This window comes from Colobus angolensis, unplaced genomic scaffold, assembly GCF_000951035.1.
Source record: "Colobus angolensis palliatus isolate OR3802 unplaced genomic scaffold, Cang.pa_1.0 Scaffold103, whole genome shotgun sequence".
Classification (NCBI taxonomy): domain Eukaryota; kingdom Metazoa; phylum Chordata; class Mammalia; order Primates; family Cercopithecidae; genus Colobus; species Colobus angolensis.
Genome location: NW_012111253.1, coordinates 2,718,600 through 2,736,302, shown reverse-complemented (window position 1 = coordinate 2,736,302; position 17,703 = coordinate 2,718,600). Strand labels below are relative to the sequence as shown.

Below are 17,703 nucleotides of genomic sequence, written 5' to 3'. Positions count from 1 at the left end.
CCCCTCTCCACCCACCCCTGCGGCCACCGCCCTCTGACTTCAGACCTTTGCTATCCTGAATAAAGCCTCCCGCACCTCAGTCAGAGTCTGCAGCTCCACCCCAGGCCCTACCATCAGGCTGGGAATTCAACAAGCCTCAGAGGCCCCCAGCCAACTCCCTGGCTTCACAAGGCCGTCCTGTTCAGAGGCAATGAGGAAGTCTCGGTGCCTACCGAAGCCAGTTCCTCCCCACAGGGCCAGTGCCCTCTCCGTCACCATTGGAAGCTGCTCCCTCTAAATCACTGATTCAAACACTCTACACTGGCCACTCCTTCCCCCACTTCAGCTCTCTAGGGATAGCTTCTCCTAGATGTCTCACAGACACCTCCAACCCAAAGCGATGGAAACTGAGAGGAGTCAGGAGCACTGTCATGCATTTACACAGTTTTATAGCTTGGGCAGATGGAAGCAACCTGTGGTCTTTCATCTGTGGGAATTTTGGCATTGGGAGGAGGTTGCTGATGAAGTCCTGCACAGCTCCGAAACTCAGGAATCCTTACTCCTCCTTCTCCTCCTCCTCATCCTCCTCCTCCTCCTCCTTCCCCCCATCACCGCCACCTCCTCCTCCTCCTGCTCCTTCTCCTCCTCCTCCTCCTCCTCCTCGGGTTGGGGCATTTCTTCTACTTGAGAATGGGTGTCATCTTCCTTCTCCAAGAGCCATCTGAGCTGCTCATCCTTTTGCAGTGCCCTCTTCACGTGTTCTGGAGTGATGCACACCCTGTGGCTGTTCTCGGCCTCCTTACCCAGCCTTCTCCAGGGTGTTGGCTGTCAGGTACTCGAGAACACCAGCTGGGAAAACAGGTGTGGTTGAGCTCAGGCGCCGGGCATACTGACCTTCTCGCAGGCAGCGTTCCAAGCGGCTGGCAGGAAACTGCAGCTCTGCTCTTCTGGAACGGGAAAGGAGTTGTCTCCTAGGCCTACAGAGCGTTTGTTTCCAGCCATGAGGATTGCTGGGTTTTGCCCCAATTGGCACAGCTTGATTTTCCTGCTGGCCTGAGCCTCTCAAGGTGCCAGTGCTTATTGCTGCCCACTGTATCCCTATGCTGCAGCCCCTCATTGGTCAGGGGTTGCCTTTGTGACAACCTCCACTTTTTGATGTCATTGGTGTCCATTGGTCTCTGATCAGGCCTCAGCCTAGAAAAGCCTATGAGAGGAACCTGGTCGCCCTAGTAACGGGAACTTCTTTTTGAGAGGGACCTGGTCACCCTAGTAACTGGAGCTTCTTTTTGAAAGGAACCTGGTTGCCCTAGTAACTGGAACTTCTTTCTGAGAGGAACCTGGTCGCTCTAGTAACTGGAACTTCTTTCTGAGAGGAACCTGGTCGCCCTAGTAACTGGAACTTCTTTCTGAGAGGAACCTGGTCGCCCTAGTAACTGGAACTTCTTTCTGAGAGGAACCTGGTCGCTCTAGTAACTGGAACTTCTTTCTGAGAGGAACCTGGTCGCCCTAGTAGCTGGAACTTCTTTTTGAGAGGAACCCGGTTGCCTTAGTAGCTGGAACTTCTTTTTAAGGAAAGGCTCATATTCTATTTTAACATTTTAGCAAAAAGATGTGTCAATGAAAGTATTGTCCCGTCTTTAGGGCACCACTCCAGATTCTTTAAGTTTAGCCTTGTATTGGCTGTGAGCTAATTTACATTCCCTCTAGAAGCTGTAAGTCACTTACAGACATGTTCACTGCCTTGCCCCCAATTTTGCCTCCATGTATACATTTACTTAAACATTCATGATCAATATTCCTATGTTTATTCTTTGAATTGTCTTTTGAATGGCTTATAATATCTGCCAATTTCCTCATGAGTTAACCGATTGTTTCAACGCATTTCCATATCATAGGTGTTTCAGTGTTATGATTTTACTCTGTTGGAAAATATCTTTAACCTGTTTTTAAAGGTCACAATGTTATACCCAGTGGATTCATCTGTCAGAGCTAGGCAAACTTGGTGAGAGATGTGTACCTCATGCTCAGTTAAACCCAGGAATGTCTTTGCTTGCCTCATCTAGGTGACTCCAAAGCACAAATAGGTCTTTGTTCATTGTGTTTTTCTAATTTTAGTTTCAACATTTAATTTTGATTTCAATATTTTTCTCTACTAATTCTGTATTTTTGTTGTTGTTGTTGTTGTTCATCGATATTAGGTAAGTTATTTTCATTGTTGACCAAATGGTTGGGAATTCAGTTTTAGGATCTGACCATCTGGAGAGTTGTGTAAATAAGTTAATGATTCACAGAAATCCAGTCTGTTGTGTAAAAGACAACAGAAAATCTAGTTTGACAGTCTTTTTATTTGTCCATTTGTCTGTTTATGGCTCAAATCAATTAAGAATTTTATACTCTCTTAGAGGAGAACAGTTTTATATATATATATATATGTATTTGGATCAGAGAACTTTACTGTTTCTATTTACACTTGACTCATGGTTGAAATTGTAGAACTGAAGCTCTAAGCTCTATTTCTCTGTGCCTATATGTCTGTGTGCTTGTAATTCTGAAATAACTCCACCTCTGATTGTGTGATTATGTAGTTTTCCTGTCTCTGGATGGTATTGACGTATTGGATTATAAAGTCTCTTTTGCTTACATAAATTAAATATTCCCAAATTCTCCTGTCTCTCCACAGGGCTCAGCAGGATGTGGTTCTCACAGCCAGTGGCCTGAGTCCCCAGTGGTCACCTAAGAACCAGGCCCATTGCACCTTAGGGAAGCCTGCCTACAGGTCTGCTGTTAAGGAAGAAAGGAGATGCAGCTGTTTATTAAGGGCGACCTTGTGCATGCACCGTGTGGGGGAGCAGTTTACAGGCACAAGTAGACTCAATCTTGGGAAAACCCACAGATGGAGAGACTCTTATTACCCTCATTTTACACATGAGGAGACCTGCTCAGAGGTAGTAATTGAAGGTCTAATATCACATGTCAAGGAAGTGGTGAACTGGGATCTGAAACCCAGGCCCTCAGCTCCCACTGCTGGAGCCGCCTGTGCAGCCTCTGACCAATCCTCTGTGAAAGGCCAGCAGGCAGCAGACTGTGGCACCCAAGGACCCAAGGACCCGCTAAAATGCGGGCACTCACAGGCAAGGGGACAGATTGCTACGATGTTTGATGTGACACCTCTTTTAAACTTAGCACAGCAGGAAGTTTTGAAAAGGATTGCACATGCTTTAGAGGCCGTCACTTGGGACAGAATTATTTCTACACCTCTTAAAACATGTATTGAGTCACTAATAATTCTTTTGTGCTCTATGCAATATATAGTAATTATAATGAATAGGTATTTAATTTAAAAATGAAATTGTTAATTGTGTTTTAAATGAAATACATATATAATTAAGCTGATTCATTAATAATTAACAACCATTAAGAACTTCTTGAATTGCCCATCTTAGGCCAGATCATAAGTTTTATATATTATTATGATTTATTTTACCAGTGTCCTGAAGAGAGGACAGAAAGATATATTCACAGCACTAGCTACTAATCCCTGTCTCAAATCCTCTTTCATAATAAGGCAGGACATAAAGAAATAAGAAATGAAATCCAGCAGGCCATCATTTCTTTTTTGCATTTTTCATCATGGTTTCTCCTTCACTCTCAATCTCCATGTAAAGTCCCTATCACATGAACTTCATGCCAGCCAGTGTGCCCCCTCTCCACCCGCCCCTGTGGCCACCGCCCTCTGACTTCAGACCTTTGCTATCCTGAATAAAGCCTCCCACACCTCAGTCAGAGTCTGCAGCTCCACCCCAGGCCCCAGCATCAGGCTGGGAATTCAGCAAGCCTCAGAGGCCCCCAGCCCAACTCCCTGGCTTCACAAGGCCCTCCTGTTCAGAGGCAATGAGGAAGTCTCGGTGTCTTTATCCCAGCCAGTTCCTCCCCACAGGGCCCGTGCCCTCTCCGTCACCATTGGAAACTGCCCCCTCTAAATCACTGATTCAAACACTCCACACTGGCCACCACTTCCTGCTGCCCTCCCCCGCCCCGACTTCAGCTCTCTGGGGATAGCTTCTCCTTGATGTCTCACAGACACCCATAACCCAAAGCGACGGAAACCGGGAGGAATCAGAAACATACTCATGGATTTACATCCTTTAGTAGCACTTCTTGATGACAACAGCAGATATTCCTCAGCTGTGACACATTTTTGCCCTGGCTAAGCCTGTGAGGATCCCCTCAAGGCTCTGGGACCCAGTCTTCAGTCATTCTTTTTGGATTTGGGCATCTCATCAAACGCAAAGCGGGTTCCATCACTCTCAGCGCGGTCGGGCTCATGGTGGTTGTCCACTTCTCTCTCCCCATCTTGTGAAGTGTTGCGCATCCTGCCATTGTTGATGGCCTCCAAGCCTACCTGCTGCATGACGTAGTCAGCAAGGCAATCGAGCAGGGTAAGGAGGATATTTACTGTGGAGGAACTCTGGCTTTGGGCGTCTTGTTCATCTTGCACGACTCCGTCCACGAAGCTCATAGGGACCCGCTGCCCATTTCTAGAAAGGTCTTGAATCTGGTTGTTATTTGTAGAGGAGTTCTTATGGTTATTTTTCTCTGACATGATATTTGCTGGGTTTGGCTCTGATCAGCTCTGCTTGATTCTCCAGCTCAAGTAGGTCTCTGAGGACACTGGTGCTGCCTATTGTATCCCTCTGCTCCAGGCCCTGATTGGTCAGGGAGCTAGCTGCCTTTGTGACATCCCTAGGCTTTGTGATTTCACTGGTGTCCACTGGTCCCTGATCAGACCTCAGCTTAGAAATGTCTGTGACACTGATCTAGTCACCCTAATGACTGAACCCTGATTTCGAAGGAACTATAACCCTCTACCTGATTTTGACATTATAAAAATAAAAGTGTGTTTCAATGGAAAACTTTGCTCTATCTTTAGGACACCACTGCAGGTTATCTGATTCTAGCGTTACATTATTTGTGAAGTCTTTTATAGCCTTTTGTTAGTTGTAGCCTGCTGATACATGTACAGTATATTCTTTAGCAGAGGTTCAGTTGGTCTTCACCTTATGAAACCAGTTTTGCCTCCATGTGCACAATCATTTAATATTACTGATGAATATTCCCATATCGACTCTTTGGTTTCCCTTTTGAAGCAGTCATAACATCTTTTTTTTTCGCATGTGTTCATTTCGTATCTGTGTGAGTGTCATGATTTTACCCTATTTGAAAAATGCATTTTTTTTAATTTTTATTTTTATTTTTTATTATTATACTTTAAGTTGTAGGGTACATGTGCACAATGTGCAGGTTTGTTACATATGTATACATGTGCCATGTTGGTGTGCTGCACCCATTAACTTGTCATTTACATTAGGTATATCTCCTAATGCTATCCCTCTGCCCTCCCCCCACCCCACAACAGGCCCCAGTGTGTGAAGTTCCCCACCCTGTGTCCAAGTGATCTCATTGTTCAATACCCACCTATGAGTAAGAATATGCGGTGTTTGGTTTTCTGTCCTTGCGATAGTTTGCTCAGAATGATGGCTTCTAGCTTCATCCATGTCCCTACAAAGGACACGAACTCATCCTTTTTTATGGCTGCATAGTATTCCATGGTGTATATGTGCCACATTTTCTTAATCCAGTCTGTCACTGATAGACATTTGGGTTGATTCCAAGTCTTTGCTATTGTGAATAGTGCTGCAATAAGCATACATGTGTATGTGTCTTTATAGCAGCATGATTTATAATCCTTTGGGTATATCCCCAGTAATGGGATGGCTGGGTCAAATGGTATTTCTAGTTCTAGATCCTTGAGGAATCGCCACACTGTTTTCCACAATGGCTGAAAAATATATATCTATATATATTTTTTATTATTATTATGCTTTAAGTTCTAGGGTACATGTGCATAACGTGCAGGTTTGTTACATATGTATATTTGTGCCATGTGGTGTGCTGCACCCATCAACTCGTCAGCACCCATCAACTCATCATTTACATCAGGTATAACTCCCAATGCAATCCCTCCCCCGAAAAATATATTTTAATCATTTTTCAATTAATAATAAGATGCTCAATAAGTTTACCTGCCAATGCCAGGTAAACAGTTGATAGAGAAGTGCATCTTGTGCTCAGTTTAAGCCCAGATGTGTATTTCTTGTCTCTCCTAGGTGAAGCAAAAGCACTAAGATACGTTTCTTTTCTATTATTTAATTTTCCTCTCTAGTAATTCTGTGTTTTCCCTTTGACTTTGGTTCATTTACAGCCAATAACTTTGCCATTCCATAGGGGAAAAAGTGGAAAGAACAAAAGAGTCGCAAATCCAAACAATTTCAAAATCCAACCATTAGGTTTCAAGGCCTGGGAATATTCTATGATTTGAGACTCCTCCCTTTGATCACTCTGCTCCTATGACTTCACCTGGGGTCATAAATCTGCCTTCTGGCCTCTAGGTTCTGCCCTCAGTCATTGTTCCTTTATTTTGAATGGTAGCATATGTTTACGGCTGAGCAGTTTTATCAGCCTGCTTTCTCCTGTCAAATTTTGGGAGTCCTATGGCCTTCTTTCATTTCTTCCTCTATTTGTACCTTTCAGTCTAAGCTGGCATTGTTTCTGCTGAGAAAACATTCTCAAAAACTTATAGGTCTTTTATGTATGTCATGGGGATTCATGTGATTAGACAAGAGGTTTCTTCAAGATCCCTCACAGACAATCCCTTGCTTATTCTGAGAGGCACACTCCATATCTCTTCAAAACACCATCTGTGTGATTGAATACTTTAATCTTTTGATCCCTTAAAGGCACTAGCAAAAGGATGTCTAGCCATGCCCTTGATTTTATCTCTGGAGGATGACTTCGTGGCAATTAATTTCCTAATTTTGGTGTCTTTTTGCAATCTGGATAGGCTGAAAATTTCTCATATCACTGAATCCTGCTTTCTTTTTGCTTAACAGTTCTTCCCTCAATTTATGTCTTTCCTCTAGCATTTTACTATAAGCAGCAATAAAAGCAGGCCATTCATTTAATCCTTTGCATGAAAATCTGCTCAGCTAAATATTCAAGTTCATTGCTTACAAGTCCTGCTTTCCACATAATTGTAGGGCACAACTCAGCTACAATTTCTGATGCTATGTAACACAAACTCCCTTTTCCAATATTATGTTACTAATTTCTTTCTACGCCTTCACCAGCAACACCTTCAACATTTTATTTCTATCAATAGTTTGTTTATGATAATTTAGGTGTTCTCTAAAACAATATAGACTTTCTCTACTGTGCTCCTCATGTCTGAGCTCTCACCAGGAACACTTTGAACATTCATATTTCTACTAATGATCTGTTCAACATAATCTAGGGTTGTTATATAATGCTCCTGAAAATTATTCCAGTCTATAGCTATTATCCAGTTGCAAAACCACTTCCACATTTTTAGATATTTATTATAGCAGCAACCCACTTCCAGGGACCAAAAATTGTAATAGATCCCTATGGCTGCTATGATGCCATAAATTTGGTAGCTTTAAAATACATGCATTTAGTATCTTTCAAACCTGGAGGTCAGAAGTCCAAAATCAGTTTCACTAGGCTGAAAATAAAGTGTCAACATTGCCATGCTCCCTCTGGGGACTCTAGAGGAGAGTCTGTTTCCTTGTCTTTTCCAGCTCCTAGAGCTGCATTCCTTATCTCATGGACCCCTTCCTTCCTATTTACAGCCAGCAGCATAGCATTTTTCTTCAGCAGTCACATTTCCTTCTTCTGTGTCAAATCCACCTCTGCCTCCCTCTTTTGTGAACATGTGTGATTGCCTTGAAGTTCTATCAGAAAATACAGAGTAATCTCCCATCTTCCACAATCATCTCTGTGAATTCTCTTTTTCCAGATAAGGCAACATTCATAAGTGCAAGGGGTTAGGATCGAAGTACCTTTGGGGACCATTATTTGGCCTACCACGGGAGTTATTCCTAGGAAACTCTGGCAGGGAAGAGAGAAATTGAGACAGAGAAGGAAAGGAAGCAAAAAAAGTATTTGTTATCAAGCAGCTAATGTTACTGAAAAACTTTAGAGAACGATGTAGAAAACACATCTTCCAGGGGGCAGATGATGCCCCACTCTTCTGGACTGTCATATTATTCAGCACAATGGACTCTGGTGACCTAATGAAAGGTCTCACACAAAGAAATAAAGACTCTGACATTTGAAAATCAGGCAAATATCTACTTAAATGGTATGAGCTGTTGGAGTATGGACAGGGCACTGACAGCATCTTCTACCCCAAGAAATGTTTGTATACCCTCCTAATAAAGCCTTTCATTTTCTTCTTACCTCATGCCTGCTGTTTCATCCTTTCATGTAGCTACCTGGCATCAGACACTGAGGAAGATGCTGGACATTCAATGTTAAGCAAAATAGGCATTATCTCATCTGTATGAAACATTCAGTCTAGTAGGAAAGACAGATGTTAAAACAAACACCCAAACAAATATGTATTTCAAACTTATTGTGCATGATCAAAAGCAGTTTATAAACTTTAGCACTATTGACATTTTGGACTGAATAATTCTTTGTTTTGTGGTGGAAAGGCTGCTCCTGGTATAAAAGGACAGCAGTACCCTGGCCCCTATCCACTAGATAGTAGCATCTTTCGGTTGTGATGCCAAAAAGTAGCTAGGGGACAAAATTATTCTCAACTGATAATCACTTATTTACATTTAAAATGTTACTTTAAGATGTAGTGAGGGGATGTAATTTACACAGGGTTATGAAGGAATGTCGAAATGACACTGAACCTTAGAACTGTCACAAGAATAAGGAATGAGTCAGAGAAGTGGTAAGAAAAATAAAATTCCAGAAGGTAGCATGGACAAATCCCCAGACTGGTAAAGTATTTGGCGTGTTTTAATGAAAGCTAGTAAGTATGCTGAACCTGAGTGCAAAAAATGAGAGTGGTTTAAGATGACCTTGTATTCATCCCCAAGCAATGAAGAATCTGGACTTATAGATGTCCTGGCACTTGGATCCATCTCTCAAATGTGAATGAACATGAACGTAATTTATGTATTTTTATAAACTATTGATAAAACACAAAAAGATTCTGAGAGGGCAAGAGTGCAAAATAAATTGTTGTAATACTTTATAGCAGATTATTTTCAGAAGTGCCCACAGTTATCCCATCCTCTGTATCTACTCTGAGTATTCATATTTTTTAAATGTGACTTTGCAGCTCATCCAATAAAGACATTGTGCTGACCTTCTCGCCTCTTAAATCTGAGCTGGCCTTACCACATACTTAGAAAAATGAGATGGGGAAGTGATGGTGGGATAGTAATGGGCCTGGTTCCCAAAAAACTTTGTGTTCTTTCACTCTCACTTTAAACATCTACATTTGTCATGTCAATAAGCATGCGCTAACTTGCTGGAGGACGAGAGACCATGTGGAGCTGAGTCAAGTCAGTCCAGTTGTCCCCTCTAAGGTCTGAGATAAGTGAGCCCAGCCATGATCAGTGTATTAGTCCGTTCTCATGGTGCTATAAAGAAATACCCGAGACTGGGTAATTTACACAGAAAAGAGGTTTCATTAACTTGCAGTTCTGCATAACTGAGGAGGCCTTAGGTAACTGACAATCATAGCAGAAGGCATCTCATCAAAAAGTGAAAGGAGAGAGAATGAGTGCCACCAGGGGAAATGCCAAACACTTATAAAACTGTCAGATCTCATGAGAACTCACTCACTATCATGAGAATAGCATAGAAGAAACTGCACCCATGATTCAAGTACCTCCCACTGGGTCCCTCCCACCACACCTGGGGATTATGGGAAATACAACTCAAGATGAGATTTGGGTGGGGACACAGTCAAACCATATCGTCCCACCCCTGGCCCTTCCCAAATCTCATGTCCTCACAATTCAAAACAAAATCATGCCTTCCCAGAAGTCCCCCAAAATCTTGATTCATTCCAGCATTAACCCAAAAGTGCAAGTCCAAAGTCTCATCTGAGACAAGGCAAGTCCCTTTTTCCTATGATCCTGTAAACTCAAAAGCAAATTGGTTACTTCCTAGGTACAATGGGAGTACAGGCTTTGGGTAAATACACCCATTCCAGATGGAATAAATTGGCCAAAACAAAGAGGTTACAGGCCCCATGCAAGTCCGAAATCCAATAGGGCAGTCATTAAACCTAAAAGTTCTGAAATGATCTCCTTTGATTCCATGTCTCACATCCAGGGCATGCTGATGCAAGAGATGGGCTCCCACAGCCTTGGGCAGTTCCACACCTGTAGTTTTGAAGGGCATAGCCCCCTTCCCAGCTGTTTTCATGGGCTGGCATTGAGTGTCCGCAACTTTTCTAGGCACACGGTACAAGCTGTTGGTATATCTACCATTCTGGGGTCTGGAGGACAGTGGCCATCTTCTCACAGTTCCACCAGGCAGTGCCCCAGTGAGGAAACCGTGTGGAGACTCCAATCCCACATTTCCCTTCCACACTGCCCTAGCACAGATTCTCCACAAAGGCTCCAGCCCTGCAGCAAACTTCTGCTGGGACATCTAGGTACTTCCATACATCCTCTGAAATCTAAGTGAAGGTTCCCAAACCTCAAATTCTTGACTTCTGTGCACATGCAGGTCCCACATCACGTGGAAACTGCCAAGGTTTGGAGGTTTGGGGCTTGTGCCCTCTGAAGCAATGTCCCGAGTTGTATCTTGGCCCCTTTCAGCCATGGCTGGAGCTGAAGCAGCTGGGATGCAGGACACCATGTCCCAAGGCTACACAGAGCAGGGGGCCGTTGGTCCTGGCCCACAAAATCATTTTTCCCTCCCAGGCTTCCAGGCCTTTGATGGGAGGGGCTGCTGTGAAGGTCTCTGACATGCCGTGGAGAAATTTTCCTCATTGTCTTGGGGATTAACATTTGGCTCCTCATTACTTATGCAAATTTCTGCAGCCAGCTTGAATTTCTCCCCAGAAAATGGGTTTTTCTTTTCTGTTGCATCATCAAGCTGCAAATTTTCCAGACTTTTATGTTCTGCTTCCCCTTGAATGCTTTCCACTTAGAAATTTCTTCTGCCAGATATCCTAAATCATGTCTCTCAATTCAAAGTCCCACACATCTCTAGGGCAGGGGCAAAATGCTGCCAATCTCTTTGCATAGCAAGAGTGACCTTTACTCCAGTTCTCAGCAAGTTCCTCATCTCCATCTGAGAACACCTCAGCCTGGAATTCATTGTCCATATCACTATCAGCATTTTGGTCAAAGCCATTCAACAAGTCTCTAGGAAACTGTAAACTTTCCCACATCTTCCTGTCTTCTTCTGAGCCCTCCAAGCTATTCCAACCTCTGCTTGTTACCCAGTTCCAAAGTTGCTTCACATTTTTGGGTATCCTTATAGCAGTATCCCACCCCCAGTACCAATTTACTGTATCAGTCCATTCTCGTGCTGCTATGGCAAAATACCTGTTACTGGGCAATTAATAAAGAAAAGAGGTTTAATTGACTCACAGTTCCACATAATTGGGAAGGGGTCAGGAAACTTATGGCAAAGCAAACTAAATATGGCCTGAGAAGGACTCTGTACTTCTATATCACAGTCCTTGTGGATGAACTGCAAGGACACAAATATATGAACTTAATAGGTAGCAAGATTGAAAACCTAACTTAGGAGTATGCACTTATAAGAATACCTGGGCCCTGGCCAATCCCAGCAGCTGTACTGCTACCACTCATACACTGTTGAGTGTTCAAACTGTGTTCAATTAAGGCAAACTCTGAGCTGTAACCAATCCAGTTGTTTCTGTACCTCACTTCTGATTTCTGTATGTCACTTCCCTTTTTTGTCTATAACTTTGTTCTGACCATGAGACATTCCTGGAGTTTCTCTGAATCTGCTATTATTCTGGGAGCTGCCTGATTCGTGAATCTTTCATTGCTGAATGAACTCCTTTAAATTTAATTTGGCTGAAGTTTTTCTTTTAACAGATGATGTCAGAAGCATGGTCCAAAGTAGAGCTTTAATGACCTCCAGGAGTGCTGAGTGAAGAAGCCAAGTACTTGCTGGACCCACTTGTGTCCTTTGATCTCTCAGAGTGCCTGCGGATCATGATAAGTTCTCTTTTGGATTTTGGAACTCCACAGATTTGTGTTTTGAGATCTCTGAATTTCTTTGAGCAAATTTATCTTCCAGATTGGGTTTGGAAGTCACGACAGGAACTGGACTGTGTTCAGAATTGTATTGAATCCGGTAATTAACTGCCTTGGATTCAGTCAGAGACCTCTTACCTATGACTGGTTCAGAAAAAACTGGTAGCAAATGGTAATATTGTAGGGATTGTAAAATTTGGCTTTTGAAAATCCACAGGGATTTTTGTGTTCTGCCCCTTTGTTTCATTTTTCTTGAATGCTTAGGTAGGAAAAAATCATTGGCTAAGTTAATCAAGGGAACCTGAGAGCAAAGCCAATATTTTAGGTAAAAATTGGGTCCTTAATTTCTGAAATCCTGAGTTCCTTCCAGCTTATATGTTAGTCCCAAGAAGCTGCAAAGTCTTAGAGAAATGGTGAAATTTAACTAAAGATAACTTACAGCAGAACTTTCTGAATAAACAACAATGCACTGCAGTGCATTTAAAAATGAAGGGATCCCCCCAAATTAAATCTGCTAATCTTTTAACTTAGTTACTATCCTGATCCAAATGAAGTAGACTGCAGCACCAACTGGCTGACTTTGGATAAGTAATGGGGTACATTTTACCTGACTAAAGGATGGGATTGGGTTAGAGGCCCTCCCCTCAGTAAAATCCCTCTTTGTTAAAAATGGATTAAAGATGATAGGGCCCAACCAGGGGCAAATTTGAGCCTTGCCAGTTCAATTTTGGGTGCTGCTAAGCAGAGTGGCTAATGTGTATGTTTTGTCACACATATTTTGCTCTGGCCAGAATGAAAAATGCTAATTTGGTTACCCCATGCAACCCCTTAGGCAGCATCTTGCAAAATTGAGAGGATTTTGCCTGTGGTTCCATAATTTTCTTTTGTGTTACCGCTTGTCCCCCAGGACTGTAGTGTGGTGAGTAGGATTGCTAAGGCCGCTCAGGGAAGCGGAACCCAGAAACCTGACATGCCAGCAAAAGGGTAAGAATTTCTTGCCAGTCAGAGTTCTAGCCTCTCTCTGTGCAAACTGGTTAAATGAATGGTAAAAATCACTGCTTATCTTCTCTGTAAAGTTTTGATTAATGCAAAAAGAATTCTGAGGCTAGCCTTAAGCTGTAGCAAATCTGATGTACTTTGTGCTATAAATTTGTTTTTCTGTGTCATTCTGTCAGGAAGAGGGGTATCTTAGGGTAGAATGTGGGCCTAGGACACCTGTAAGCCCGTTGTTCAAGATGGTCCTTGAACAAAAGTTATAAAAGTTTTCAGGACCCTGAAAAAAAAAAAGTGGATGAGGTCTCCATCTTATTTGACGTCCTTGGGAGCTTAACCTTGCAAGATGTAGCAGTACTTTTTTTGGTCTCTGCAATTTTACAATGGCGGCCCAGGTTCAATCCTGGCTTAGGGAACGAGTGCTTTCTGGTTGATATCTGTGTGACCTTTACCAATTGTTAATTCTCTTCTCCTCCATGAAAAACTTCTGGCTTCCCTCCTTGAATTTTCCTTTCTTTGAGCTACCTTTGAAGATTATAGAATTTTTTTTTTAAACTGCATGTCTTCTTAGCCCTGCTTCTTGAAGGACTACCTTAAAGCCAGTAATCCGATTAAGAAGCTTCAAACTGGAAAATAAAAATATCTTACAACGACTGGATCTTTTTCTGTCTGTCTGTGTAGTAATACATGTGTGGCGTGTGTGATGTTTATATGAAAGAGCACTAATTAATTGGCTTAAAGAAAAATAATCAATTAAATAAAATATTTTGTCAGAAAAGTAAAAACTGTACTGCTTTTAGTTCACATGACTTAAGTAATCTTTAGGAAATAAAGACAGTTTTAAAGATTATTGGTAAAAAAAAATCTTCAAAAATGCAAACATTTGGTCTAAATTATGCAGGTCAGATATTAGGGCTGCTAAATGCTTTAAGGTCATAAATTGTTTCTTTGACTTTTAAAAATTGTTCCATTTATTTTGCAGTATTAGATTCTAGATAAAGCTTGGGGACATGTGGAATTAGCCATGTCTCCCAGCTATGCAAAGAAGGTTACAAATAAAAGAGATTTTATATAAGAAAGGATCTTGTATGGTAAATTCTTGTCCTAAAGTAAAATAACTGGTTGTTTAAAAAGAGGAATGCTTAGGACAAGTCAGAAAGTCCAAGCATGTTGTGGATAATCTGCACAAGTTGCAGAGGATTCATGAAAGGAAATTTAAGCAACAAAAGTAAAAGTTGCTAAGAGTTACCATTATAACACATGACTGATACTATTGAAAAAATAGTTTTACATACAAGGTGTGTGAGGAGAGTAATATGTGGTTTTGGTAAAAGATTATAAGAAGGCCTTGGAATATAAATTTTTGCTGAGTTTAGACGGTAAAAGGATTTTTAAATTAGATAAGATAAAGCTAAATGTTACAGCAAGTTGTAGAAGGTTTATAAAAATTAATCTTGCAAAAGAAATCCTGTGTGTGAACATATTGACTAAATTTAAAGGGTTATGGTTCAGTTTTTCTGTAAATTGCACATGAAAATATAATAAAAGCACAACAGGATTTTCTTAAAGCACTGATCTGCTCTCTCACAAAAATTGTAAAGAGTTATAAAAGGCTTATAAGAATATCACATTATGGTCAAACTGATTAAGATTGAATCAACTTATCTATAAGATTTTATTAAAAATTGGGGTTGACATTAATGGTACACTAATGCAAGGGTGAAATTTGGCTTTCTCTCTTGAACAAGATTTTTGTATAATATTAAAGAATAATGAAATATTTTTGTTTGTCTCTTGAATAAACTTCTGAAAAAAAGAAGGGAAAGACAAGAGACTGTTTGGAAAGCTCAGTCTTCCCTCTATCAATGACTAAAGGTTTTTGCCCTTTAAAAAATGTTTGAGTCATGATTTGGGCTAAATGAATGACTTACGGTAACCTGCAGTTCTATTTCATAATATCAAGTGCTTTAAATTTTTTACATATTTGATAGGCTTCTCCAAATCAAATTTCAGCTTCAAAATTGTCTTTTCTAACCTCTGACTTTGAGATGCTACAGAGGACCCCTGAAGCATCCAAAAGAGAGGGAAACAGGATTGTTTGACATGCTAATTACATGGGAAACATTGTCAAAATAAAAAAAGTAATTTTTAGTTTTCTTCAGGTTGTATTTTAGTAAATGACATTAACATATGTTCCAAAATTGTATGGGCTTTCTAAAATTGTAATATGTCACAATATATGCTATCAATCAGAATTATGGTTATTATGTTAAGTTACTGTAAACCATAGAAATAACCGAATTTCCTTGTCAATTGTGTTTTTAGCTATGATTACTTAAAGTCATTTCCACAGCTAATTGCTTAATGCTGATGCAGTTTCTGAAAACTTCAAAAGCATGGTGTCTTTTAGGAGGTTTATCAAAGGATGGAAAGGACCTTAAAAAGCATTCTTGATTACAGATTTCTAATAAGTTTAGAATCATATCATTTTAATTGGGTAAGAATTCCTGGAACTTTAATGAAAAGACTGACTGGGTTACAAAACTGCTAACCCAAGTGGAACAAAAATTAATTGAATACCAAGAAAATACTTTGCCACATTTTCATGTTAAATCAGCTAATATTGAAATTGTTTAGATATACAATTTAAATGAAATCCATGGTCTAAGTCAAATTATATATGATAATCCATCAGCTATCAGTGCTATGCACCTAATTTGGAGACACAATTGGTATTCAAGAGGATATAAGTCTAATGTTAATTAAGCATGGACTCATGGAGAACCAGGATGGCCACCGAGTCCTTCCAGTGTCCTTTTTAAAAAAAATGCTTTAGCTTTTGTTATTAAAAGTTCTGCATTCCATGACTCATCATGGAAAAGGTAAAATGATCCAAATTAAATATATTGGTTTAGTGACTTATAAATTGCTAAAATAGCTTATAACTGATGTTTGGTTACACACTCCTGGGAAGATAATTAAAGCTTCAGGTACATTCAGTTACCTGATGGGTCATTTAAACATTTATAAAGGGATTTCATTCTATTGTCATTTTCAATGCATGTTTTCTGGTTGTATAAAAGCTTTACCATGAAAGACAGCTGATGCTATCACACTAGGTTATTATGCCACAGTGTAATTTCACCAGGTAAAGGAAACTTTTTATGGTTAACTGAGGACAATCAACCCCTTCACAATCTAGAACCCAAAGATTGGATCTTTTGGGAACATCATAGAAAGACCTTCCTTGCTATCCACATTGCAACAAAATTTTAGGATCTTGAACTTTGGGTTCATAATCTTACAACTGAGAAGGATCCCTCTGCACTATTGACAAAGTACACTCATTGGAACCCTTAGGGTAAAGCTAACCAGGGATGTCACTGCCCAGAAGAAGATGACTTCCTTGATATGAACAGCTTTTCCCGAGATCACTGTCCAAGACTTCTCTAGCATCATGAGACTCTTATCTTTAAATACTTTTTCCTTGTTTACGCCTCTATGAGCAATAGAAATGAAAAGGGGGTCTGTTGTGTTCACTTATGGGGCATACTTATATTTGTGAAGGATTTTGTTTTGCAGCCAGCTTTATACATGGATAACCTTATATTTTAATAAAGATGAAGGGCCAATGTAGGTGGGAAACTTAAATGGTACATGTTGCCACACAATCAGGCAGAAACAGAACATTGGTTCACTCCTCTTAACCCACATCATGGGTTAAAGAGAGCATTGCCAAGAAACCTGCACTCTTCTAGAAGGGCATCATTTGTTAGGTCATTTTTGCATGGTTTGGAGTAAAAGAGGCAATGATCAGAAATGTATCCCTCATGATAGACTTTAGAGCAGATTCTACTGTAAAGGCTATAGTTACACAACAGACTTCAAATTATTTTGTGAAAGTTATGCTAAATAATAGAACTGGCTAAACAGAGAAGTATCTGTGCAGCTGCTGGCACTTGTGGCCTATGGAGAAATACATCAAATGTAGATTAAAGAAATTCAGTTGCAGGGGATTAACAAAGGGACTGCTTAGTTAAGTAAGTAGACTCTTTAGCTCATTCTTTGATCAATTTAATTTTAGGTGATTTGATTTATAGGGAGCCTGGGTAAGGAACATACTCCAAACTCTTAGTATTATCCTCCTGATAGTCCTAACACTCTCCCTGGTGTGCTGTATTCTCTCAAAGGTTTTAAATGCTTGCATGCAGCCATCTCTTGAACATCAAATGGTCTCTCTTCAACTGGAATGACAAGAGCTGAAAGAAATGTACGACCATGAGGGCACCATAACCTATGAGTGACATGCTGAGACCAGAAACCCAAAGTGATGGTAATTGAAAGTGATGCTAAGGCCCTAAGTTTTTGTCATACTCTCACCTAAGTGAGAATCTTGCCAAAAAGGGGGAATTTTTCAAAACAAAATTATGGGAGGTCATTGTTTTGGACTGAGCTCATGCACTAGGCCCCAACAGACCAAACCAAACAAAAATGGAGTCGCCCATGCTAAATGTGACATAATCAAACTAAGACTTTCAGGAAACACATAGGTCCCAGACCAGAACAGAGCAGGTTTTGTTTCTCTCCTGTAAACAAGACA

At 40.7% G+C, this 17,703-nt stretch overlaps 2 protein-coding genes across 2 annotated transcripts in view; both read right to left on the bottom strand.

The window, feature by feature from the left end:
- Nucleotides 1–17,703, bottom strand: part of SYTL5 (synaptotagmin-like 5) — a 228,280-nt gene that overhangs the window by 135,069 nt on the left and 75,508 nt on the right. The gene's annotated exons all lie outside the window — the stretch shown is intronic.
- HYPM (huntingtin interacting protein M) lies at nt 4,105–4,598 on the bottom strand. The gene has a single exon (XM_011942023.1). It carries the CDS (start codon nt 4,580–4,582, stop codon nt 4,229–4,231), a length of 354 nt encoding a protein of 117 aa, XP_011797413.1. The 5' UTR covers nt 4,583–4,598; the 3' UTR covers nt 4,105–4,228.

What these genes read in the sequence shown, in the direction of transcription:
- HYPM (XM_011942023.1), bottom strand. Translation starts at nt 4,582, where the DNA reads ATGTCAGAGAAAAATAACCATAAGAACTCCTCTACAAATAACAACCAG.